This window comes from Nothobranchius furzeri, chromosome 12, assembly GCF_043380555.1.
Source record: "Nothobranchius furzeri strain GRZ-AD chromosome 12, NfurGRZ-RIMD1, whole genome shotgun sequence".
Lineage (NCBI taxonomy): Eukaryota > Metazoa > Chordata > Actinopteri > Cyprinodontiformes > Nothobranchiidae > Nothobranchius > Nothobranchius furzeri.
This window is the reverse complement of record NC_091752.1, coordinates 51,117,998-51,142,727: the sequence shown is the minus strand read 5'-3', so window position 1 is coordinate 51,142,727 and position 24,730 is coordinate 51,117,998. Positions and strand designations below refer to the sequence as shown.

The 24,730-nt window shown below is 44.2% G+C and overlaps 2 protein-coding genes across 5 annotated transcripts; one reads left to right on the top strand and one right to left on the bottom strand.

The window, feature by feature from the left end:
• The first annotated feature begins 1,188 nt into the window (after positions 1 to 1,188).
• dhrs7b (dehydrogenase/reductase (SDR family) member 7B) lies at positions 1,189 to 11,866 on the top strand. 3 transcript variants are annotated; one of them, XM_015945899.3, is made up of 7 exons: positions 1,189 to 1,299; positions 2,023 to 2,200; positions 2,319 to 2,437; positions 2,643 to 2,853; positions 3,052 to 3,144; positions 3,218 to 3,370; positions 11,048 to 11,866. In XM_015945899.3, exons 2-7 carry the CDS (start codon positions 2,047 to 2,049, stop codon positions 11,260 to 11,262), a joined length of 945 nt encoding a protein of 314 aa, XP_015801385.3. In that variant the 5' UTR covers positions 1,189 to 1,299; positions 2,023 to 2,046; the 3' UTR covers positions 11,263 to 11,866. The 3 variants fall into 3 exon arrangements, with proteins under 3 accessions (XP_015801385.3, XP_070398764.1, XP_015801386.3); XM_070542663.1 differs by lacking the exon at positions 11,048 to 11,866 and adding an exon at positions 6,000 to 6,160; XM_015945900.3 differs by lacking the exon at positions 1,189 to 1,299 and adding an exon at positions 1,656 to 1,795.
• Positions 11,867 to 13,076: 1,210 nt separating this feature from the next.
• On the bottom strand, positions 13,077 to 24,461 carry cramp1 (cramped chromatin regulator homolog 1). Of its 2 annotated transcripts, none has more exons than XM_015945896.3 (20): positions 24,367 to 24,461; positions 22,343 to 22,719; positions 20,549 to 20,745; positions 20,305 to 20,458; positions 20,051 to 20,134; positions 19,877 to 19,925; positions 19,693 to 19,778; positions 17,910 to 18,033; positions 17,607 to 17,688; positions 16,542 to 17,459; positions 16,063 to 16,240; positions 15,807 to 15,979; positions 15,644 to 15,718; positions 15,473 to 15,554; positions 15,259 to 15,357; positions 14,737 to 14,894; positions 14,356 to 14,542; positions 14,101 to 14,268; positions 13,740 to 13,876; positions 13,077 to 13,362 (listed from the first exon to the last, which is right to left on the bottom strand). In XM_015945896.3, the coding sequence occupies exons 2-20, from the start codon at positions 22,716 to 22,718 to the stop codon at positions 13,249 to 13,251; spliced, it is 3,441 nt and encodes a 1,146-aa protein (XP_015801382.3). In that variant the 5' UTR covers position 22,719; positions 24,367 to 24,461; the 3' UTR covers positions 13,077 to 13,248. The 2 variants fall into 2 exon arrangements, with proteins under 2 accessions (XP_015801382.3, XP_015801381.3); XM_015945895.3 differs by lacking the exon at positions 24,367 to 24,461 and adding an exon at positions 23,098 to 23,265.
• Between the last annotated feature and the right edge of the window lie 269 nt (positions 24,462 to 24,730).

Genomic DNA, 24,730 nt, shown 5'->3' with positions numbered 1-24,730 from the left:
CCTTTCCCTTGTAGTTTTGCTGTACCCGTTTTTTGCTGATCAAGTACATTAATGTTTGATTAAATATTAGGATATTTCAAACAAACTTTTCTGTATTTTATTTTATTTTTTCTTCAAAATAAATGGATTCTATTTGATGTCTGGAAAAGAACAAATGGCCCTCAGTCAAACTGTCTTGTTTAAGTAGATTGTCTGTCGTTAATGAATCCTATTAAGATTGTGGAAGACAGTACTACGGCTCCATGTTCGGCTCTAATCGTGTATTACACTAACAACCACAAGCGGACTGAAGAGACTTCAGCACTGCAGAAGTTTAAAAATGATGTAATTTTTATAATTTGTTTATCCACTGATGCTCAAGAGGAGCATATGTAAACATGAAGGATGAGTTGTGAAATAGGAGAAAACAGCTGGATAATAAAATGAAATTCATACATGAATTGATTGATTATTCTCTAAACAGAATTGAAATAGAACTAATTTAAAAGTCTGCTCAGGGTTTTTTTTACCTTCATGTCAGCTGTGGTCAAAGGAAAATTATACTTCAACTGGGAATCTTTTCCAGAGATGTTTCCCATTAACCAGGAATCTGGAACTGAATAAAAACAGTTGTAAATGTTCAAGTTTGGATGCTGTAAATCAATAAGCAAGAGCTTGGATATTTATTTCTGTGCTACAACTAACTAATAATAGTGTAGCATTTGTGTGAAATGACCTTGGAGAGCAACTTTTCTTTTTCTCCCCAGACTTGTGGGCTCAGCTTTGATGCTGGAGGTTGTAGAAAATCCAGAAAGGTGTGTAATGTTTTTGCATTTGTCATTCTGTTTACACTTTAAATAGCTCATTCTTAATCATTCCATTTATGACCACATCCACATTGGTTCTTCTGCATGTGAGGCGTGAAGAGGAATGACAACATAATTAGGTAAGTCTGCTGATTTGTGTTCAGAGCTGCACGTTTCTACATCCACTAACAGGTGCTGGGAAGAAGCTGCAGGTCTGCCCCCGCGTGACGCACGTCTGTGTGCTGGTTGCGTTTCTTAGTGGATAAAAGAAAAACTATCTGAATATCAGCTTCAGCAGATATTAATTTAAGACCAAGCTGTGACAAGAAGCATAATAAATTATGTGAAATTTTAATCATAAAACAGCGTTTTTAGATCAAGTTAAAAAAAATATGTGAACTTCAATTCCCACAATGCTCCGCGATTGCGCCACGGGCTGTAGCTCGATGAGAAACACGGACGTGGTTCAACCAGGAGCTAATCTGATACGGTGCTTCGCAGGACAACAACTAGGGTGATTTATTATTTTCCTGCTTTATGTTTTTGCGCAAATAAGTGTTTGTTAGTTAAAACCACGTCTGATAGCTAACGTTAGCATTAGCCGTGTATGCTAACTTGATGAAGGGATAGGTTCACTCCAGATTGTTTACGCAAATCTTAAAAGGGTTTCTTAACAACACGCGTAATAATATTAACGAGATTTCAAGGATAGCAACTTTTTAGTGGTCAAGATGATGAAGAAGGTTAAAAGTGGCCACTAAGTATTTCCAGCTGGTAAATGTCCAGCTGAGGAATTATTTGAAGTGTTTCTGTGAAAAAGGCAATAATGAATATATGTCACAGAACGCTCCTTGAACAACCTCAGTTTGGATAAACAGATTAGTTATGTTAAGGTTGCAGAGATCCACTCTGATTTTGGTTGTGATCACACTAGCAGTTAGCTTGTCGATCCAGTAAAAATAACACTCTTATCAGCAAACTGAAGTCATTTAAATGGGCATCTACAACAGGTAAGATATCAAATGTTAATAACCTTTCTACAAAAATGCAATAATTATCTTCAAAGGAACTACCTGTTGTCCATTTCCACATCCTGTGTGTAAATGCTGCCATCTTCTCACACAAGAACACTTCACATTCATTCAGATGCATGTAGAACTGATGTGGTCAAGCTTTGAGAGGTTCACAGACTCTTTATTTTAATAATGTTAATCCTGTGTGGGTTTGTGATTGCTAGTGGCTTGTGTGGAGTTTGTCAGTCATGGATCGCGTCGTGGGAGGAGGACTGCTTCCCCTAGTACTAACAGGTGTGGGAGTCCTGCTGCTGTATCGGATCCTTCTTCGCCTCAAACCAGGAACTTCAGTACAAGGTGCGGTTGTTGTCATCACAGGGGCCAGCTCTGGACTTGGAAAAGGTCAGCCTGATGTTTATTTACTCCACCTCACTAGTAGATGCTCCCCAGACCTAACTTCAGCAGGACGGTACAAGGATGACGTGGTCTCATAGCAGTAGTTGCTTGTTTTGTGCTGTAGAGTGTGCAAAGGCTTTCCACGCTGCAGGTGCTCGGCTCGTCCTATGTGGGAGAGATGCAGCTCGTCTGCAGCAGGTGGTCCAGGACCTCAAAGGAAGTTCAACAGATCAACAAAAACAGGTGTGTAAAAACATCCACATGGACACACAGATACAGTATATCCATGATACTCTGATTACTACTTTTTTGCTGATTTTTTGACAATTGAAGCCAAAAGTATTTTTTGAAAGTTACTTTTCCCATTATTTACGTCCTCTCTACACATATAATTAAGGAGTTACCAATAAAAAAAGTTACCCACTGCTTTTTTCCACCCATCCAACAGACTTTCACTCCCTGTGCCGTTATCTTCGACTTGGCTAAAGCGGACACGGTGGACAAGGCTGCAGAAGAGATCTTAAAGTGCTTTGGACGAGTGGACATCCTTGTGAACAATGCTGGAGTCAGTTACCGTGGCAACATAGTGGACACCCACATGTCAGTTCAACGAGACGTTATGGAAACAAACTACTTTGGAACCATTGCTCTCACTCAAGGTTAGAACGTTTCACCACCCTTCTCAGATATGGTGATGGCTCTGACTCCAGAACTTTGACCTGAGTCGGTGCTCATGGATTTCAGTAATAAACACATGCATGTGCCTTCTGTCATGTGTGGGTTTTTGGAGCTTTTCAACCGTGTTGTAAATTCACTAACACACAACTCATCATCTCTGCTTCTGTTCTCCCTCACAGCCCTCCTGCCCTCAATGATTCAGAGACACAGTGGCCACATTGTTGTCATCAGCAGCGTTCAAGGAAAGCTAGCCATTCCCTACAGATCTGCCTGTAAGTCATCTTATGTTAACTTGACATATTCCTTTTCTTTGCCAGGGGAAGCACAATAAGTGTTTGTTTTCAGATGCAGCATCCAAGCACGCCACCCAGGCCTACTTTGACTGCCTACGAGCTGAGATTGAGTGCTTTGGAATCCCCGTGACGGTGATCAGCCCGGGTTACATCCGAACCAACCTGTCGATCAATGCAGTCACTGGAGACGGCTCCAAGTACGGAGGTGAGGAGGTGACAGGAAGCGCAGTAACTCAAACTCCCAGTCGGTTGCAACAGGTGGCTTCCTGTTAAAAGGTTGTTTTTCTCTCCACTGTCGCTACATGCTTGCTTAGTATGGGGATTGCTGTTAAGTCTCCAGTCTGCTGGGTTTCCTTACATTAGGAAACTTTTAACTAATAGGGTTTTCTACAGTAGCTAAAAATAGATCATGACATAACGTCGCAAAGCAGTCTGGGATGCAGGGTCATAAAATCAAGTGGGCATTTATTATAGTTTTCTATGGGTCTGAGTTGCTCCCATTTGGCTAAAGTAGATTTTTTTCGTCTCCTAAAGATTGTCAAACAGCAACGAATAAGCTCGGGTGCTGGGGGAGGAGCTAATCTGACTCTAAATACCCAGATCAGATGTGGGATGAGACGTTTGTTAGCCTAGCCTGCCAGACTCGTCCTCTGTTTAATTCTGCACAGAGAAAGAGTCTGGTTACTCACAGGCAGAGAGGCACATGAAGGGCGGGACTAGCCAGCTCAAAAACAACCAATCAGAAAAAAGACGGAAATACTGTACTGCGCGACGCTGTAGTTTTTTAGCTGTAGTCTAAAATGACGTCTGGCGACAGCGCAAACATCTTTTATTTTTTTAGAACAAATGCTTTTAGCGCTTCTACTTGTGGTTTTAAAGACAGAAAACTCTGCATCAGTCGCCATGTTTATGACAAACTTTGCGTTATGGTGTGTGACGTACGCTACTCAGCGCCGATTGGCTCGTTTAGAATTCCCAGGGGGTGGGGTTATTTGAATGGGAGAGTTCCCAGACCCTTTTCTCTGTGCAGAATTAAACAGAGCAGAAGTCTGGCAGGCCAGGCTAACGTTTTATCGCCGGGTAACATCCATGGCCACATGAAACAGCTGGAAAGGGAAATTGGCTAAGCCTATGACAGAAAAAGCAAAGCGGTGGTATTTTTTATGTGGAAGAGTGGATTTTAACTGTGGAGCAGATCAAGAAAAGCACGTATACAGTGGGGCAAAAAAGTATTTAGTCAGCCACCGATTGTGCATGTTCTCCCACTTACAATGATGACAGAGGTCAGTAATTTTCATCATAGGAACACTTCAACTGTGAGAGACAGAATGTGAAGAAAAAATCCATGAATTCACATGGTAGAATTTTTAAAGAATTTATTTGTAAATCAGGGTGGAAAATAAGTATTTGGTCAATAACAAAAATTCAACTCAGTACTTTGTAACATAAGCTTTGTTGGCAATAACAGAGGTCAAACGATTACTATAGGTCTTTACCAGGTTTGCACACACAGTAGCTGGTATTTTGGCCCATTCCTCCATGCAGATCTTCTCGAGAGCAGTGATGTTTTGGGGCTGTCGCCGAGCAACACGGACTTTCAACTCCCTCCACAGATTTTCTATGGGGTTGAGGTCTGGATACTGGCTAGGCCACTCCAGGACTTTCAAATGCTTCTTACGGAGCCACTCCTTTGTTGCCCAGGCGGTGTGTTTGGGATCATTGTCGTGTTGGAAGACCCAGCCACGTTTCATCTTCAAAGCTCTCACTGATGGAAGGAGGTTTTGGCTCAGAATCTCATGATGCACGGCCCCATTCATTCTGTCCTTAACACGGATCAGTCGTCCTGTCCCCTTAGCAGAAAAACAGCCCCAAAGCATGATGTTCCCACCCCCATGCTTCACAGTAGGTATGGTGTTCTTGGGATGCAACTCAGTATTCTTCTTCCTCCAAACACGACGAGTTGAGTTTATACCAAAAAGTTCTACTTTGGTTTCATCTGACCACATGACATTCTCCCTCTCCTCTGCTGTATCATCCATGTGCTCTCTGGCAAACTTCAGACGGGCCTGGACATGCACTGGCTTCAGCAGCGGAACACGTCTGGCACTGCAGGATTTGAGTCCCTGCCGTTGTAGTGTGTTACTGATGGTGACCTTTGTTACTGTGGTCCCAGCTCTCTGCAGGTCATTCACCAGGTCCCCCTGTGTGGTTCTGGGATTCTTGCTCACCATTCTCATGATCATTTTGACCCCACGGGATGAGATCTTGCGTGGAGCCCCAGATCGAGGGAGATTATCAGTGGTCTTGTATGTCTTCCATTTTCTGATAATTGCTCCCACAGTTGATTTTTTCACACCAAGCTGCTTGCCTATTGTAGATTCACTCTTCCCAGTCTGGTGCAGGTCTACAATTCTTTTCCTGGTGTCCTTCGAAAGCTCTTTGGTCTTGGCCATAGTGGAGTTTGGAGTCTGACTGTTTGAGGCTGTGGACAGGTGTCTTTTATACAGATAATGAGTTCAAACAGTTGCCATTAATACAGGTAACGAGTGGAGGACAGAAAAGCTGCTTAAAGAAGACGTTACAGGTCTGTGAGAGCCAGAGATTTTCCTTGTTTGAAGTGACCAAATACTTATTTTCCACCCTGATTTACAAATAAATTCTTTAAAAATCCTGCCATGAGAATTCTTGGATTTTTTTTTCACATTCTGTCTCTCACAGTTGAAGTGTACCTATGATGAAAATTACTGACCTCTGTCATCATTTTAAGTGGGAGAACTCGCACAATCGGTGGCTGACTAAATACTTTTTTGCCCCACTGTATTTGTTCCTTACAGTTTCCGGGAGCGACAGATCCTACATTCAAGAATGACCGACGCCGGACCTAGTGACGCGCTCAGATGTGGAGTTATCCAGGATACAGCAGTGTTAATGGAGGGGTCCAGATTTACGGCTCGGCCAAACAACACGTCCACCCAAACATATAGGAAAAAAGCTTTTGACCAGAGGTGGGTGGTATGTAAAAAGTAGGGACATAAATAATAACCCGACTATTAAAAAACTACCTATGAGAAAATTCTACTTCAGCACTGTGACTAATGAACTTATTTTTATATTACTCAAGAAGGAGCAGTGATGGGAATAACGGTGTTTAAATCATCAGCGTTACTAACGGGAGTTTGATTTTACTTTGACCGTGAAATTCAAGCCAGCGCTTCAGTTCTGGCAATCGATAATTATCAGAGTCGCCATAAAAAAAAGCCTCTGCTATGTCTTTCTCCATCAACACAACATCCTTCATTTTATGCCTTTACATCGATGTCCAAGCGGTCTGAAAGTGTACGTTCTCTATTGTCAAATGCCACTTGTTGGTATGACCCTACCCTGAAGTCCTTGCACGGTGACATCAACTATAGAAAACGCTATTGGAATAATGAACTGATAAGTAGGTTCAGTTGGAACGTGTACTTTGTGAAGTGCCTCGAGACAACTCTTGTTGTGATTTGGCGCTATATATATAAACTGAATCGAATGAGAAGAAATCGCATTTATAAATTGTCCAAGCAAAGTGTTTGTGAGTTTTTCTGATGTGTTGCTTTCTGAGATCTTTTAGCGTACGCCATTTTGTCAGAAAGGGTCTTAGTGAAGTGATTTCTTTACTCTACAGGTCTAATGTGGCTGTTTATGTGAACCCAACTTTCTCACATTTAAATGGAATGACAAAATTCCTTTTTCACGAAGGAGCAGGCTGCTTTTGGACAGCCTCTTACCAGAGTCTTAACTCCACTCCCGTTTCCTGTTGGAAAAATACGCCACAAGGAGGCATTGCCTGGCAGACTGAGAGGGAGGGGCTGCTAACAAATGCACTCACACATAAGGTGACCAGATCCCAACATGCCAAATGTGGGTCAGAGACTACTCAATGTGGGACAACGTGAAGTTCCAATGTAATGAGGAAAAATATATATACGTATATTCTGCCTTTCAGCCCTAACATCACTGTTACATATACAAAAAATTATTATTCTTATTATCATCATATATTTCTTGTATATATTTTATTGGAATTCAACACGAACAAGCATACAGCAAAAGCTTTACTATTTCACAGTTCCTCTCAAGTTACCATAACATGACTCAGGCTCTTTGGGCCTTATAGTGGCTCTGATCATATTAATAATATAGATAGGCCCACAATAATAAAAACATGCAGGTTTAAGCAGCTTTTCAGAGTTTTCATTGAATGTTTTCCGCAACAGAATGACATTAAAAGTACCAGTAATATTTTTTAGACCTATTTATGTTTGTTTTTAATACATTTTCCACTAACATCAGCATCTCATTGAAAAAATATCCATACCTTTTTGCTATTTTCTTCTTAATTCAGAACCAAAATGATTTTTTTAACATGACAACAAATCTCTTCTAGATTGTAGGTGAGAGAATAAACATCAGATTCTAATCTCTAAAAAAATCAGATCTAATCTAATAATAGTTTACTTTTTGCCTCAAATTTCTGAGAATAAGTGATCAAAGCTTTCATTTATTCTCATTATCTCTTCACTGTGCTGTAAGGGGCTCGGCATGTATGCAGGTATCTGAAAGCGCGGCACCTTGTCTGTGTTAGAGCCTCCATTGTGTTTATCATGGACCTGTCTAATTACTGGAAAACTTGCTTTTGACCTCTTCATATCAGACTCCGCGCCGAGACATGAAAAAATGACTCTGAAACAACAAAGACTGTCGAGTATCTCTGAACACGTTTAATTCACGACTTTACAGCGTTTTCTCCTCCGTGCTCACTCACGCTTGTTTTGGTGGTTTGGGCGCGCTCCACACACGCTCCGGATCTGCGTTAAAGTCCCGCCTATGTTTGATTGACAGCAACAGGCAGATTTCTCCTCAGTTTATTTTATGAGATTGAAACTCGAAACGGGAAACTTGTCAATAATGCGGGACATGAGTCTCAATTTGCATGGCACGTGAAAAATAATGAAAATGCGGGACTGTCCCGCACAAAGCGGGACATCTGGTCACCCTACTCACACACAGGCTCACAGCGGCATTATGACATCATATGGTACCAGCTAACATCATAGGGGACCTCTAAGCCAATAGCGATGGCACATTTAAATTCAAATGTAGTGCAGCGTTTTTACTTGTAGAGGGCGCCACACTGAGGTTTTAGGCAGAATTTTTAAATTTTAACTAAAGCACGATTAGACACTCGTTTATATCGTTTATCAGCAAAAAATTAAAAAAAAAGTGGATTTGGGGGTGTCTTGCTCTTTAATTAGCAAAATTATCATTTGTAAACTGCATTTTGTGTTTACTCAGATTATCTTTGTCTGAGGCATTTGTTGATCTGAAACATTTATGTTTCACAACAACAGCAGAATAAATCTGTAAAGGGTGACTAGAGGCATTTTTATTTATTTTTTTTACATTTGTTTGATCAGTTTTATATAGATTAAAATGTCTTTAAAACAAACGTTAGAAATAGAAAACTGAGTTTCATCTCTGATTTTCTCTAAGGCAGAGAGGAAATTATCTCTGTCTGGCCCCAAAACAAGTTCTTATCAGAATCTGGTGCCCTTGGAGCCTGTGAGGCTGAAGTGATAACTCCCCCCTCAGAAGAAATGTGGAATGCTGTCGTCGCTATGGAAACTCTTTCTCCCTATCCCAGCCTTGGCAGGACTTGACCGGTGAAGGCCGTGGAACCGTATCTAGGAGTCACTGTGCCCTCCAACCCATTATCTCCCTCCCCTGTCCACACAGAGGTGATGAGCGCTGCTCCATGCGGCTGCACGCACTGAAGTGAGGAGAGTCCCAACCCTACCTTCCCACCTAGTGGACACATGTTGTGTAATGTCTGAAGTCTGTGTGCATTTCTGTCTGAGGTGTTTTTTTGCATAGCAAAGCTGCCCTCTCTGTGGAAGGTAACTCTGAAGTGCCTTGTTTCCCCTCCCCCCGACTCTATCCTCATATAAGCCCTCTTGATCTGTTACTGTAGCGCGACTCGGGTTGCGAATGACCACAGTCAGCAATTCTTGTCATGTGTCTACAGTGGTGTGAAAAACTATTTGTCCCCTTCCTGATTTCTCATTCTGCATGTTTGTCACACAAAATGTTTCTGATCATCAAACACATTTAAGCATTAGTCAAAGATAACACAAGTAAACACAAAATGCAGTTTTGAAATGATGGTTTTTATTATTTAGGGAGAGAACAAAATCCAAACCTACATTGCCCTGTGTGAAAACGTTATTGCCCCCTGAACCTAATAACTGGTTGGGCCTCCCTTAGCAGCAATAACTGCAATCAAGCATTTGCGATAACTTGCTACGAGTCTTTTACAGCACTCTGGAGGAATTTTGGCCCACTCATCTTTGCAGAATTGTTGTAATTCAGCTTTATTTGAGGGTTTTCTAGCATGAACTGCCTTTTTAAGGTAGCATCTCAATAGGATTCAGGTCAGAACTTTGACTCGGCCACTTGTTGTTCTTCAGCCATTCAGAGGTGGATTTGCTGGTGTGTTTTGGGTCATTGTCCTGCTGCAGCACCCAAGATCGCTTCAGCTTTAGTTGATGAACAGATGGCCGACATTCTCCTTCAGGATGTTTTGGTAGACAATAGACTTCATGGTTCCATTTATCACAGCGAGCCTTCCAGTTCCTGAAGCAGCAAAACAACCCCAGACCATCACACTACCACCACCATATTTTACTGTTGGTATGATGTTCTTTGTCTGAAATGCTGTGTTACTTCTACGCCAGATGTAACGGGACATTTGCCTTCCAAAAAGTTCAACTTTTGTCTCATCAGTCCACAAGGTATTTTCCCAGAAGTCTTTGCAATCATTGAGATGTTTCTTAGCAAAATTGAGACGAGCCCTAATGTTCTTTTTGCTTAACAGCGGTTTGTGTCTTGGAAATCTGCCATGCAGGCCATTTTTGACCAGTCTCTTTCTTATGGTGGAGTCGTGAACACTGACCTTAATTGAGGCAAGTGAGGCCTGCAGTTCTTTAGAAGTTGTCCTGGGGTCTTTAGTAACCTCTCGGATGAGTTGTCTCTGCGCTCTTGGAGTAATTTTGGTCGGCCGCCCACTCCTGGGAAGGTTCAACACTGTTCCATGTTGTTGCCATTTGTGGATAATGGCTCTCACTGTGGTTCACTGGAGTCCCAAAGCTTTAGAAACGGCTTTGTAACCTTTACCAGACTGATAGATCTCAATTACTTTTGTTCTCATTTGTTCTTGAATTTCTTTGGATCTTGGCATGATGTCTCGCTTTTGAGGTGCTTTTGGTCTACTTCTCTTCTTCTTCTTCTGTCCTTTAAATGGCGGGTGGCAACCAACTTTCAGGTGCATTTCCACCACCTACTGAATGGGAGTGTGAGTTGAAGTGGGGAGTATCCTACTAAATTCTATCAAGTATTCCACTTTCCCTTGTGTCAGGCAGCTCATATTTAAGTGATTTCTTGATTGAAACAGGTGTGGCAGTAATCAGGCTTGGGGGTGGCTACAGAAATTGAACTCAGGTGTGAAACACCACAGTTGGGTTATTTTTTAACAAGGGGGGCAATTACTTTTTCACACAGGGCAATGTAGGTTTGGATTTTGTTCTCTCCCTAAATAATAAAAACCATCATTTCAAAACTGCATTTTGTGTTTACTTGTGTTATCTTTGACTAACGGTTAAATGTGTTTGATGATCAGAAACATTTTGAGTGGCAAACATGCAAAAGAATAAGAAATCAGGAAGGGGGCAAATAGTTTTCACACCACTGTTTTTATGTATGTCTGATATCAGAATTGTGTGTACTGAATTTCCCTCTGGGATTAATGAAGTTTTTTTTATGTTTATCTGTGCGTTACCATTTCCAGTTATGGATAAAACCACCGAATCGGGCTGGGACCCCAGAGACGTTGCCACCACCGTCCTGAAGGCGGTCCGTCACAGAAGTAAAGACGTGGTTTTGGCTGGACTTCTGCCCTCCGTGGCCATCTACCTCCGCACGCTGTGGCCGGCGCTCTTCTTTAAACTGATGTCCTCTCGTGCTCGCAAGATCAGAAACCAGCAGAAACCTAAAAATGAGTGACTCAGCAGAATGTTGATGACTCAGACCAGACCAGGAAGCTGGCTGCTGCTTCCAGAGCCCAAACGGACCTAAATGTAAATGAAGTCATCTGAGACATATAAACCTCTTGTGACTGATGTTTGTGTTAACAGCAGTAACCCCTGGCTAATCAGACCGCTGGTTAAAAGTTGGACTTTGATCACAGAGATTGGTTTATGTTTAATTTATGAACTCCAGTGTGTTTTATGATTCGTCTGATGCTAGGAGGTGATAAACACCAACGTTAGCCACATCTGGAGCTCCATAGAAATGCACAACATATTTCTGGGACATTTTTTTGTGATAATATTCAGATTGTGTGTCCACGCTGCTTATCCCAGTCATGAAGCGTTTTATCATCTCCAACTCTCCCGTCCAGATGAGGCAGTGTTGCACCGCTTCCATGTTTCCTGCACATTTCTGTTGATTTAATGAAATCAGCTGCTGTTTTGTTTAGAGAACGGTTTAGTAGAGTCCTCCTGTTTCATTGTGTCAATAAATCATGTTTTAACCACAAACCACACAAGAAACCAGCTTATAACGATCTTTATACACTGAATAAAAACTTTTTTTTACAAACCAAAAACTGTTTCTTCCATTTTAGCCTCAGTTTTAAGTTAAACAGAAAACACGTTTTCTCTTAAAAGAAATGTTAATAAATAGTTCAAATATCCATTTACACTATCTTACAAAAGCATGGTGAATTGGCATTTTTACAAATAAATCCTTCAAGAAAAGCAAAAAGGAAATTTTCCAGCTTTAAGACAAAAGCTGTGGTTCACTCCTCGTGCAGAGTCTCGTCCCCAGGTGGACGCCTCTTACTGATGACGAAAAACAACCAGAGCTTTCACATTTCACAGCCTCAAAGGGTGTTTGAAAGGAACAAAGTTGTGGAATGACGAGAAGAGCTGCTCACGCCCTCACTAATAAGATGTTTTCAATGAAGCTAACTGGTGATGCTGGATTTATTTAAATCATGGAAGCAACAGAAAAGAGGACGTGTGTCCTATCTGCCTGCAAAAGTAACAAAATCCTCATTTATCTGTGAGCTTATCGGGTGTGAGCAACGCTAAAGGCTGAGCTAGTGTTCCACCACATTTAGTCAAAAGGGAATCGAAGATACTCGTTAAAAAAGGAAAACAAATTCAGCAACTATGGCTTTAGTTTTTGATCCTGTTACATTCTTCTGACCTTCCTTACAATAAAACCAGCTGTTTTATTACCCACTTCATACAGGGACGGTGCAAATCAGATCCATTACATTTAATTATTGTTAGAAAAGTAATGTCCCAAAAACCTGCATCGAATCTGATCAATAACAAACGATGATTCGCTGAAAAACAGAAATAAATCTTTGAGCAACACAATTTGTGTAAATTTAAAAAGCAGCGACGAGTGTTTAGTATTTGTTTAGATTTAACTGTGCTGCTGTTTTAACAGACTGAGGGAAAACAAACTTTCACCTCAAACTTCCGTGGCAGGGACAGCCTAATAAAAAAATCTAAAGTTATTCTGTACACGGCTCTGAAAAAGTTCAGCCAGAGTTTAAAAGCAACCAAAGGAAGGAGACGAGGAGCACCGGAACAGACGATCTCTACTCCTGTTTCCACGTCTGCAGCTCCATTAGAGGGAGAACCCGACCACATCCAACCTCCTCCCGACGGTCGTTCGTTAAAAAACACTAAAAATAAATCAGTCACACTCCAGGTGAGATGGGGGTTGATGTGAAACAGGAACGTGGAAACGGACAAGACAGAAAAGTCGGGCCACAGTATTTTGTTCAGATATGGCATAGCATTAGTTTAGTCTATGAGGTTTTGTTTATCTAAAGTGTTCTTAAAGAGCGTTTTAACTTGTAGGACAGTTCAGTGAAGGAGGCTTGAGGTTCACCGTTATTATTGCACGTTTACAAACGGGGCAGGGATGGAGCGGCGTCTCCTCCTGATGGCTGTGGCTCAGCGGAGCTCCTCAGGGAGGTGGGATGGAGGGCTCGGTCACAGCCAGCTCCTGAGCCAGGTCGTTGAAGCGAGCAATGTAGTCCACGCTGCTCTCGCTCATCATGCAGGCAAGCTGAGAGTCCATCTGCAATCGAGACCAGTTTGGTTTTAATCCTCAGCAGTGTAGAAACAACAGAACAGCCTCGTCTCCATTACACACTGGAGAGAAGAGGATGGTTCTGGAATGATAAAAAAAACATTTAAACCTAATTCCACCTTGACCAATCAGAGAGCTCGATTTCCCCACAGAAACAGAGAGAAGCGAGAGAGATGAAAATACCAGCAAAGGTGCAAAAACATTTCATGGGGGACAAAGAGGACGACTAAACCTTTCGGACGGCTCCAGGGACAAACCTGGAGATGTAGGGACGTTTTGCTGCTGTTGAGATGTCTAAACAGGAAGTTTTAAGATTTCACCAAGGCCTTACAGCTTCAGAGAAACAGGAGCGGGGTCTGACTTACTTCTGCTACATCAGGAAGGCCACGGGATTGAAAGGAATCATGGGAATTGCAGTCCAGGAGGCTTGGACCAAGCAAAGCGGTGCCACTGGAGGGGCCAGAGGGGGTGCGCCTGGTCTTATCAGGAGACGCCATGCTGGCTGCAGGAGGTAAAAATAAATACGTAAGAGTGAATAGTAGCAGCAGACATGAAAGCTGTGGGGCAATTAAAGTAAAAACACCTGAAAATAAAGAGTTTCTTCTGTTAAAGTTTTGGATTTCCAACCAGACGAAGAGCCTCTGAATCACTCATCTGGGCTGGCGTTTATTAACATGCCTCAAAAAACAAACTATAAAGGCACAAGTAAATAAAGCCCAGACGTACAGAGGAGGCATCCCAGCGTGGAGTCGGACGAGTCGCTAGGGTACCACTGAGGGTCGTGGCTGGGAGACGGGATCCACCCTCCGGATGGGCTGACTGAGGGAAATGAAGCCAGCAGTTTGGACGGGTCACCGTTACCCAGCTTAGCTGGAGAGAGAGCAGCCTCCTCACCTGCAGCAAAGGTAGACAAATGTTTTTACCGCGTTCGTTCATGCTGGGGCCGTGACGGGCAACAACGTACTGAAGCAACACACCCACCGTAGTGTGTTGAGTTGATGGCGAGCTCGATTAGTGAGTCACTGATATGTGTTTGAGGTTCTCCAGGGGCCAGAGCCTCCTCAGGGGGGCCCGGCAGAGAGATGTCAAGAAGAGAGGCGACACTGGGGGGAGAGAGGAGGGAGTCGCCACCATCGGTTGCTCCAGGAGACGGTGGGGGGAGACCGTTCTGAGGAAACGACATCAACAACAGTTACGATGGTTTCAGGAGGACAGTTTAAGTTTCAAAGAGCCAAAATGTCAGCTGTCGCTGCGAAACACAACTAATAAATTTCCTACTTCATTAAAAAAAAGTACATTTCTGCAAAAGGTGAGAAATATACCAGCGTGAAGCTGTTAAAAACATGTGTGTGTTCCTCTGACCTCTGGGGAATTTGTCTGGAGGAGCTGGGGTTCTGGTTCAGCATCAGCGATGGGCGCTGCTGCCAGCAGAGGGCTGTTATCCACACTGGGGGGGTCCGACTCCTGACAGGGACTGCCTGGGATGATGCCTGCAGACTTGGCTGCCAGGTCAATAGCACCTGCAGGAGTATTAACGGGTTACACACACAGATTTGGCACAGCTCCACTCTCAGAAAACGTTTTAATTATGACTGAAATGAGTGTGTCAAGAGGGAAATCACCACCCTCGACCCGATTAAACACAACAACACTGATCCCGACGCTCCAGAGGAAAACTAAAATCACTCAACAAAACACTTCCAAGGTTGAAACAACAGTGCCACAAACCATCAAGGAAGCAAGAGATCTACCATTCTTTATAAAAACACTCCGTTTTACAGTCATCTAAAAGGTTCTGAGGGGAGTGCAGATTTAATAGGATTTGTTAATTCGATGGTTATTTCTAACTTGGGAAGCCAAAATGGAAAAGTCAGCAGGTCGTACTGGAGAGCTGGCTGGCTGCTGCAGAGCTGGAGGTTTTGGTGATGGGAGGGCGCGAGGAGGGGGCCAGGCGAGTCTGGATGGGCCGGAAAGATCCAGTTCCTGAAAGAGGAAACAGGAAGTGAGAGGGAGAGCAATTACAGCTGGAGCTGAGAAAGGGGAAATCACATTAAATACAAGCTTTTGGGAAATAATCTGACAGGTTAAACATCCGCACCTGTAGCAGAGGAGTTAGAGAGGATGGAGAAGGAGCAGACGTGCTGAGGGGTGTCCCCGGTCGTCCTGGGCAGCAGAGTTCGCTGTGAGCAGATGAATATTTTAGCACGCGGCTGCAGGCATCGTTTTACACGTTTGCACAAAGAAACCTTCAGCTGCTTTTGAGTCTTACCTGAACTACGAGAGGTTTTCGGAGCTGTCTGTTCCGAGGTTTCCTCTGTCTTGAGAAGAAAAGATCGGACTGCATCTTTAAGAAGAAAAGAGCACGGATTTAAGCACGCAGCCTTTATGTGGATGAGGTTTTATTCTCCCGGGGTAAAACGGTGCTCTCTTACACTGATGGAGTCCAGCTGCTGTTTGAAGGCCAGCTGGGCTTCTTTATTCGGGGAGAACATTCTGTTGTGCCGCGAGCTGTTGGGCGGTAGAGTGGTGGGTACTGCGAACACGCTGCCTTCTGCGTCACCGCTCGCAGCTGAACCCAGCAGAGACCGAGGGAGGTTCCGCCCACCTGAGGAGCGCAGGAACAGCTGCATTATTTATGTCGACCCAAAGGTGAAACTACATTTCAGCATCTATGGTCGCAGCTTCTACCTGAGACAGCAGCGCTCGGCGTGTTCATCCTGGCCCCTCGGACAGAGGCCTGCTGCCGACCACAGCTGGGGCTGCGGACTCCAGAGATGGTACCCTTCCCTGGAGGAGTCAGGGCCTGGTTCTGCTCCTCCTGGTGGCTCTTTAGTGGTGATGTGGCTATGGAGCACATTTCAGGAGCCTGAAGACACAAACACAATGTTACTGGTGAGCGTCAGCGATCTACAACACCACAGCTTACGTTTATCGGGGTCAAGATCACTGAAGTGACTACAACTGAAGTCCTGTGTGATTCTGGCGTTGGAATTTCAAAATAAAGTCAAAAGAATCCCAAAGCAAAACAGGATGAAAATATGGGCGTCTACGTCGGCTCTACGTGTTTTTACATTTACAAACGCAGAAAACGACCAAACTGCAGCTTAGAGAGAAACGTGGAGTAAACATGACACGAGATCAAATCCTTATGCAACTAATGGCCTCACCAAAGGTTTGGGGTTGGCCTCAGTGGAAACCAGCTTGAGCAGGCAGCGCAGAACTCTGTTGGTCCTGTTGGGCTTGGCCGACACCACAGCTGCTCCGTTTTCCGTGTTGCTGGTGGGAACAGCAGCGGGCTGCCACTCATACTCTAGCAGCAGTTTGCCCGGCTTCCCAAACATCAGATAGAGCTCAGCCAGAGTGACGTTCTCCCCCTCGCGGGCACTCCAGCCCTCCTCTCTGATGAGTTCAACAGTGCGCTCCTTTGCTGCCGAGCCCTGTGGCGTGCCCTCCTCTGAGCCTGGAACTGGAGGTTGTGCTGGAGGGATCTGGTTAGCATCTGCAGAAATGGTCCCATGGTTCTGCTCCTCTTTACACGGCTCCGACGAGCTCTCTGCACCACCACACAGCTTCTCTGTGCTTCGGCACGCTGCTGAGCAGCCATCAGCCTCCACGCCAGTCTCTGAGCATCCCACACCAGTCCCCTCTTCTGTGGGAGGCTGCTGAGAGGAACTAGAAATGAACGACTGAGGTTTCTTCTCTTCTACCTTCCCAGAACTCTCAGGGGACGGTTCAGAATTAGAAGGCTCAGTCCGACGAGCATCTGCCAACAGAGCCACAGAGGCGCTAGCTGCAGCGGAGCTTCCCCGTCCAGATCTGCTGCCTCCTCGAGGCGGCGCCGCCGTGTGGATGCCCAGGATCTGGGCTGCTGGCAGCTCCTTGGCACTGGGTCGGCTCTTGCCACTCTCTAGCCAGTGTACAGTGCAGGAGGCCTTGGAGTGAACCACTCGTGCCACACCAGGCAGAGTTGTCAGGGTGCTGTTCTCAGCAGGGAACAGGAAGAGCTCCTCCTGCTGAACTTTGCTGGGAGAGGCGGTGCCGGGCTGGCTGCCCTCTAGAGCCTCCCTCTCCATCAGACTCTTGAGCTGCAGCATCAGCATTAAGGAAAACAAGCAGCACATTATCCAGGGGGCAACGTGGCTGCTCTGGTACAAACAAACTTTGACCAAAACCTTTTGTTCAAGGATTCTGAGCCGAGCCAAACAGCAAACTTCTCTTTTTTAAAAGGATACGATTCGCTGGTCTTGGTAAGCCCACTTCTGTCTCAGATACTCGATCAGGTTGGACACTTTCCTGTGGAGCTCCACCACCATCCTGAGTTGGAAGAGACCACAACACACTGGTTGGTTTCCACACAGCTGTGTTGGGGGCATGAGGCCAGCAGCACGCTGTCTGGTGGACAACACGCCACCAACACATCTGGACTTGGACGCTGAGACGCCTGACTGCTTTTGTTTAAAATGGGCAACTATTTTTCAAAAAAAGTCACGTTAATGGTCAAGCAAACACACGTTGAGGGACTTTTAACACGTTACCTGAGGCGAGGATTGTGAGCTAGGCTTTGAACACGGGCCCAGGAGTGGTTGCTGCGGGGCTGGAGCTCCACCGCCACCTTCAGCGGCAGACGCACCGGCTTCTGGTCTTCTTCGTCGCTCACTCCTGCAACAACAGGAAAACTGAGTTTCAGCCACTAAACAGAGTCACAATAACAGTAGTCTGCACCAACTTGTGTAAGCTAACATGCTAGTCAGTCCAAATTCGGTTTATTCTTTAGAATCTTTTGCACATCTACGTGTTTTTTCTTGCAAGTGGTGATTGTGTGCATCACCGTCTGCACCAAGTCATCAACACCACTCCTACATCAGAAACAGAATCAGAAAAAGCTTATTGCCAGCGCTCCAGCGACCCAGAGCATAGGAACTTGACTGATTTACATCTGTAATAAACCCGACTTGGACTTAAATGCTAAACAACCCATCACAAATAGGGACCATTTTTAAACCGCTTGTTTTGGGCACATAACTCCTAAAGTCAACAGAAAACTGATGGATGGGTTTATTCATATTTGGAGTGTTCATAGAGGCAGTAGAGACCCACATGGCAGCACAACAGGCTGCAAAAGGTGAGTTTTGCACAAAATCCATCCATCCGTCCATTTTCTGAACCCGCTTAGTCCACGCAGGGTCGCCGGGGGGGCTGGTGCCTATCCCCAGCGATCAACGGGCAATCAGGCGAGGTACACCCTGGACTGAGAGCCAGTCCATCGCAGGGCAACACAGAGACACACAGGACAAACAATCATGCACACACACACACACACGCACACGCACACCCTAAGGACAATTTAGACAGACCAGTCAGCCTAACAGTCATGTTTTTGGACTGTGGGAGGAAGCCGGAATACCCGGAGAGAACCCACGTATGCACAGGGAGAACATGCAAACTTCATGCAGAAAGATCCCAGGCCGGGAAGCGAACCCAGGACCTTCTTGCTGCAAGGCAACAGCTCTAACCACTGCACCACAGCGCAGCCCGTTTTGCACAAAATGTCCCCTTTAACTGAAGTGTGAAGCATAAATAGTGTCTGAAATACACAAACACCAGGCCGAGCCAGGGTGTGCTTCACAGCATCAGTAATGCAACAAATAAAGGCCTGAATCGTTTACCTCCGTGTGTATTACTCTACAAGAGCTATCTAATAAATGAGTTTCGCTTTGTACTGTTAAGACATATGTGTGTTTAGTGAAGATTAAGTATTGAGTAACCATTTCGAACACCGACACAAAGATTTGGCTTGTAGTCCTTTTAAAACTAGAGATTCACACTGTTCTCAGTAGCTCCTAGAGGCTCAATAACTGCAACAAAGGTGAAAATGTAAAACCAAAAGAAGCACGGCCTCTCTAATAAAGCAGATTCAGGGTCTAATTCTGTCGTTCCAGGTCACAAATTTGAATGAACCCATAAACCAGTCTCCGAGTGGGACAATAAACATTCTTGTTTTTCATCTTTCTCACTGTAGAAGTTTTCTACCCTGAATCTGAACTATTTACCTCAGATGTGCAAAGTGGATGTTACTAAAGCGACCACTTGACAGCTGGTCAAAACATTCAGCTCCATCTTCCTCCTGCTCTTCCTCACTTCCCACCCATAGTTACCATGGAAACATGGCTAGCCCACACAGAATTGTTTTTTGCCAAAATCCTGCCCCCACAGACGGTGGCTCGCCATTTGTTTTGTATTTCCAGACAGTGACATGGACTTAAATGTCTCTCTTGTTTAGCATTTCTGCTTGTTGAACGTGCGCATGTGGACGCTCACCGTCTGGATCGCAGAGTTTCTTCAGAGCACGGCACATGGGAGCTTTGATTCGCAGGTTCCTGCCTTTGGAGCGCACAGTGGTGGCCCTGCAGAAACACACAAGTCCATTAAACTCCCGATCCAGGATATGAGCGGTCTAATTGATCTGTGGTCCAACTGCTAGTAGATTTTGGGTGCGAGTTACCCTTGCTGGATGAGTTCATTTAATTTAGCCACGTTCTTCTCATCCATCACTGGAAAATACAAACACAGAGACAGAGAGCTGGTTATGTCGTTGTCCCTCACGACAGGTTTAATCACATCCCTTGTGTCCACACCAAACAACAGCAGAGGAGCTGCACCAACAGCCTTCACTTACATCCTCCAACTTTTTTGCGAAGCTCAGCGTAGCAGATCAGACCGTAGAGTTCTTGAGAAGATTTCTTCAACACACGGGAGTAAACTGAAAAGAGACGGAGGCCTGAATCACAAGTGTGGAGTAGGACTGCTGCGTAGAGATAACAGGCTTCAGACGGGGAAAAGGGTTTAGCCTTATCAGCACGCGGCGAGGGCACATAACAGGGTACAGACTCGTGCTCACGCTACGTGCAGAAAGGCGATAAAGAAGCTCACCACTGGCAAAGTCGATGTGTTTGGAGATCTTGTGCCAGGTGCGGTAGTAAAAGTGTCGGACCTGCTCCTTGTTTTTCACCATGTTTGCCGGCTTTCCTCTCTTCTTATACTTCATAGCAATGTTATTTTGGATTGCCTCAAAATCCTTCCCGTGCTGCAAGCAAGAGCAGAAAAGATGGGTGTAAACGTTCAAAAGCTCTACACGTGCAGCTGTGATTGGCTTTGAGGGAGCTGCACTTTTCACCTCATAAAGCCCCTCGAAGAAGCTGTTTTTGTCCTCTGCGCTCCAGGACTCCCACTGCCGACGGGCTCTCTTCTGGTTTCCAGCTTGCTCCTCCTTCTCAGTGGCCCCCTGCCCCTTGGACGCCTTCGACACCCCTCCGATGGAGCCGACCACAGATGGTCCCACAACCCCCTGAGAAGCAGATCCATTCTCTGCTCCTGTGGTAAACAGAAAAAAGAAGCCCACACAGTTATAAAGGAACAAACAAATCCTGAAGAAAAGAAAAATCCATGATTCTGTGGCTCTGAAGTGTGTGATCTGGAGGCTATTTTAATAAATGCACACGTTAGAAATACTGATGGCCGTTACAGCTCAACCTACAGAGCTCCCTTTACTCCGTGGACAAGCTCTGGCAAGAAGACAGGAGAAGCAATCAGGCCAGGTTTACAGCATACCGGTCCAAAGCTAACCATAGTGGGTTAGTGGCCCAAGCACAATGTCAGGAGGCCTTCATGCTAATGCTAACGAATGAAACAGTGCTCATACAGAGAGGCGGATGCTCTGCTCACAGGCAGCAGCTTCAGAAGGTGTGCACCAACATAGATTCATATCAGTGGAAGAGAAGTTCTTTTGGTCAAGCTGTCAAATCAGCCTGAATATATTTTACTAAACCGTGTGTCGCGTTCCCGTTGCCAACAACGTAAAAAATACACCGCTCAAATATGTCAGCGGCACACACTAAATTTAACTCACATTTACTTCTGTCTAATCAAAGGCCAATCTGTTTATGGATCCAAAGTTAAATAAATAAAAGATCAGCGGCTGAGCCAAAATAAAAGAACTAAGATTTGATTTTTTTTCTGAACCGGTTCCCAAACTAAATATTCCTCATCTCAGGAGACGAGGGCTTTTATGTGGCAGCATCTCGGTAACAGAATTCACAGGAACAGATGGCCTTCTGCTCCAAGTTTATTCACACGCGCAGGATGCTCCTGTCTCACTTCAAGCCCGACTTTTCAGTGTTTCTGCTCATTGGTGAAACAGAAAACCAGAGGACAGCGCTCATTAGCATGGACACATGCTCATTAGGATGGCTTCTGTATGACAGAGTCACCCAACTAAAGAAGCAGGTGAATTCGGGCAGGTACTCCTGAGCTGTAAATGAAAGTGTGTTTAATTAGTAACAAATGAAATGAAAGTAAAAGCTGCTGAAGGAATTATGTCACTACTACCCAAAACCCAAACATCAACTTAGTAATAATCAGACTAAACAAGTGTAAGTGTTAAGGCTACGGCCAGTGGCTCATTAGGATCACCGTAGCAACCACAGACTTTTAGGTGCTGTGCGACAACTAGCAGCTTCAGTTGTGATCGGCAGAATGCTCTGATGGTCGTATGTGACATTTTAGGACTTTACTGTGTTTAACACAAGAGAAAATGCACATTTTCATATTTAAAACACTTGGTGTGGTGGTTTTGTTTGCTGGATGTGAAAACAAACACAAATCTGGAGAATTGCTGGTTTGGCACCCTCAATGGAGGATTTGATTAAAAATAATAAAAGCCAAACTGTTGAGGGTTGTCAGATGAAGGCTGGTGAGCAAGTAAGTGTTTTGTTTTATTTTTGAGGAGCACCAAGACAAGTTGATGAGGTTTATCTGAAGTGTCATTGTGGAAAGTTTCCATGTAAGACCAAGTTCTCACACCCTGAAGGTCCTGGATAGAAACCAGCCGGTCGGCCTGCTTTTAGATAAGCTACTAGGTTAAAAGTGAGAGCAGATCCCCCTTCCTCCCATCTGGACGGATCATCCGTACCTTTAGATTTAGCTCCGCCGTGTCCGTTGATGGCTGATCCGACTGAATCCTTCCGTATCCGTTTGCTCGGAGGTCGAACGCTAGACCGTAGAAAATGATGCTGGTCTTGACACGGAGGGACGGGTTCCGTTGAGGTGTGGGGCTGCTGGTTCGGACCCTGCCCGGTTCGGTTCGGCGGGGATCCAGGGAGAACCGGGGATAAACCGGAGCCCAGACCCGTGGCTGATGGATTAAGTGTTTCCACTCGCTCGTCTCCCTTTGTACTGCGCTCCTCGCTCGCCACCTCTCCGCTCTCCTCCTCGTCGCAACCTTCAGGCTTTCTGGACGGATTCCGCCTCCCATCGACACCGATCCCCTCCCTGGAGCCCGGTGTCATGCTGCCAGGGCGCATTAGCAGAAATATGTCACGTTAGAAACAAACCTGCGAGCAAAATTAACTTCTAAAGGCGACGTTTACTGTCTCTCAACATGGCCGCCGCTGTTTGTTTCAAATCCCCTCTCCAGTCCCGTCAAAACAACACCAAATATATCTATTAATCACACTGAGGTACATTAAATCGAACAAATCAGCTTGTTTATTGACTGTCTGTAGTATTTGTCGTCATGATTTCATTTCTAACGAGCACTAATGTCCTGATAATTTAAACTAAATTCAAATGCGAGCGCTTTTCACTTTAGCGCCCTGCAGAAACGACAACGAACCCCCTCGATGCTTTCGACCTCCAAATAAAGTGTTTATTTCTAACCAATTTTACCCATTTTCAAGCTCTTCTGATGTGGGCGACGTCTTCTTTCTCTTCACCATGAGTCCTGTCGCTTTGATGGGCAATTACTGACCAAACTGAACATAATAAAGCCGAACTGAGCTCTCCGCTTTCTGCCCTCTCCTTGCTCCAGCTTCGACTGAGCTGAACTCTGCGCAGTTCGACAGTTTTCTATCGGCTACAACATTACTCAATGCCTCTCTGTAACGTGAAATAAAACTATAAAAACACCTTAAATGTAAGCTGCTCGCTGCCTGCGGTGAAAGGAGTTTATTTTTTACCAACGCTCCTACAGCTGAACTCATTTGAACTGATTAGTACAGTTTTATTAACCTAACTGCGAATAGAATCGACGTTATACGTCACCATCCTCTAGAAATCACCTCTGCAATATAAATTATTTCATACACATTTTGTATTTATAAAGCGTTATGACAACACTTTATTAGGAAGCATTCTTCCCATTAAATGGGTAAAACGTGTAAACCAGCCTGTACGTGTGCAAATATTACATTTGTATAACTGCATAATAATAGTGTGTAATGTTTTATAAATATTTTTCAATGGTTGTTCAATAATCAAAAGGAGTAGTGTAACATGATTGTCACCAAATAAAAGTTTATGATACATTTTAAAGCACGAGAAAACATCCATTTGATCTTTAACAAACCCTTTTGATTTGAACCACCTTAAAGCTAATTCGCCGGGAAATTAAATGCATAAAATATAGTTATATTTTCTATTTTAAAGGTAAATAAATGTAGCTAACTTGCGGTGACAGCCTAAATTTTCAAAAAGCTGGATGATATTTTGAACTATTAAGAGACAAGAATTTAGAAACACGAAGATACTTGATTTCTCTGTTTTAACAAACGGTTACTACACACGTTATGCAGGAAAAACAACATTATTCTTTAGTTTTGCTCATTTCTACCTCCTGAAATCCACAACTGAAGCAGCTTAAACCAATGTTCTCACTTCGAGTCTAAACTATATAAAAAAAGTCAGTAATAATTAAAAAGTGTCATTTTATGTAAAGCTTTTACCCACAACTGTTATATACTTCTCGTTACACCTGAAGAACATTCTTCATTCCCTCCTAACGTCCATGTGGACCTCCCTAGCTTAGCTAACATTACCGGTCACTGCAGGCACAAACAAACTCTAACGTTACAAAAACTCCTTGTAGCATAAATGTTTATCCACAAAAATAATAAACCTGTTTTAATGCGGATAGCCCCAGCAAATAATAGTAAATACCTGAAGCAGAAGGTTCAAAGTAGTATTCCCAATCGAGAGGCAGACTAGCATACTGACGAAGAAGCTTGTACAACAGCTGACAGCTCCCAAGGATCGATTGTCCACGCGCGTTGGCACACCCACTACAACTCAAAAACAAAGTCACTGATTGGTTAGATAAACAAGGAGGCGGGACTAAAACTATGATTGATGGAAAAATCAACTAATTGCTGATTGACGAAACCCAAGAAATAACCAATTGTCATTCTTTTCCTGTCATGCCTCGTGGACTTTTTCAAACAATAAAAAAAATTGAAATCATAAACAATTTAACACTATATCATTACCTCTTTAATAACTAAGCAAAACTAGAGAAGAACGTCGT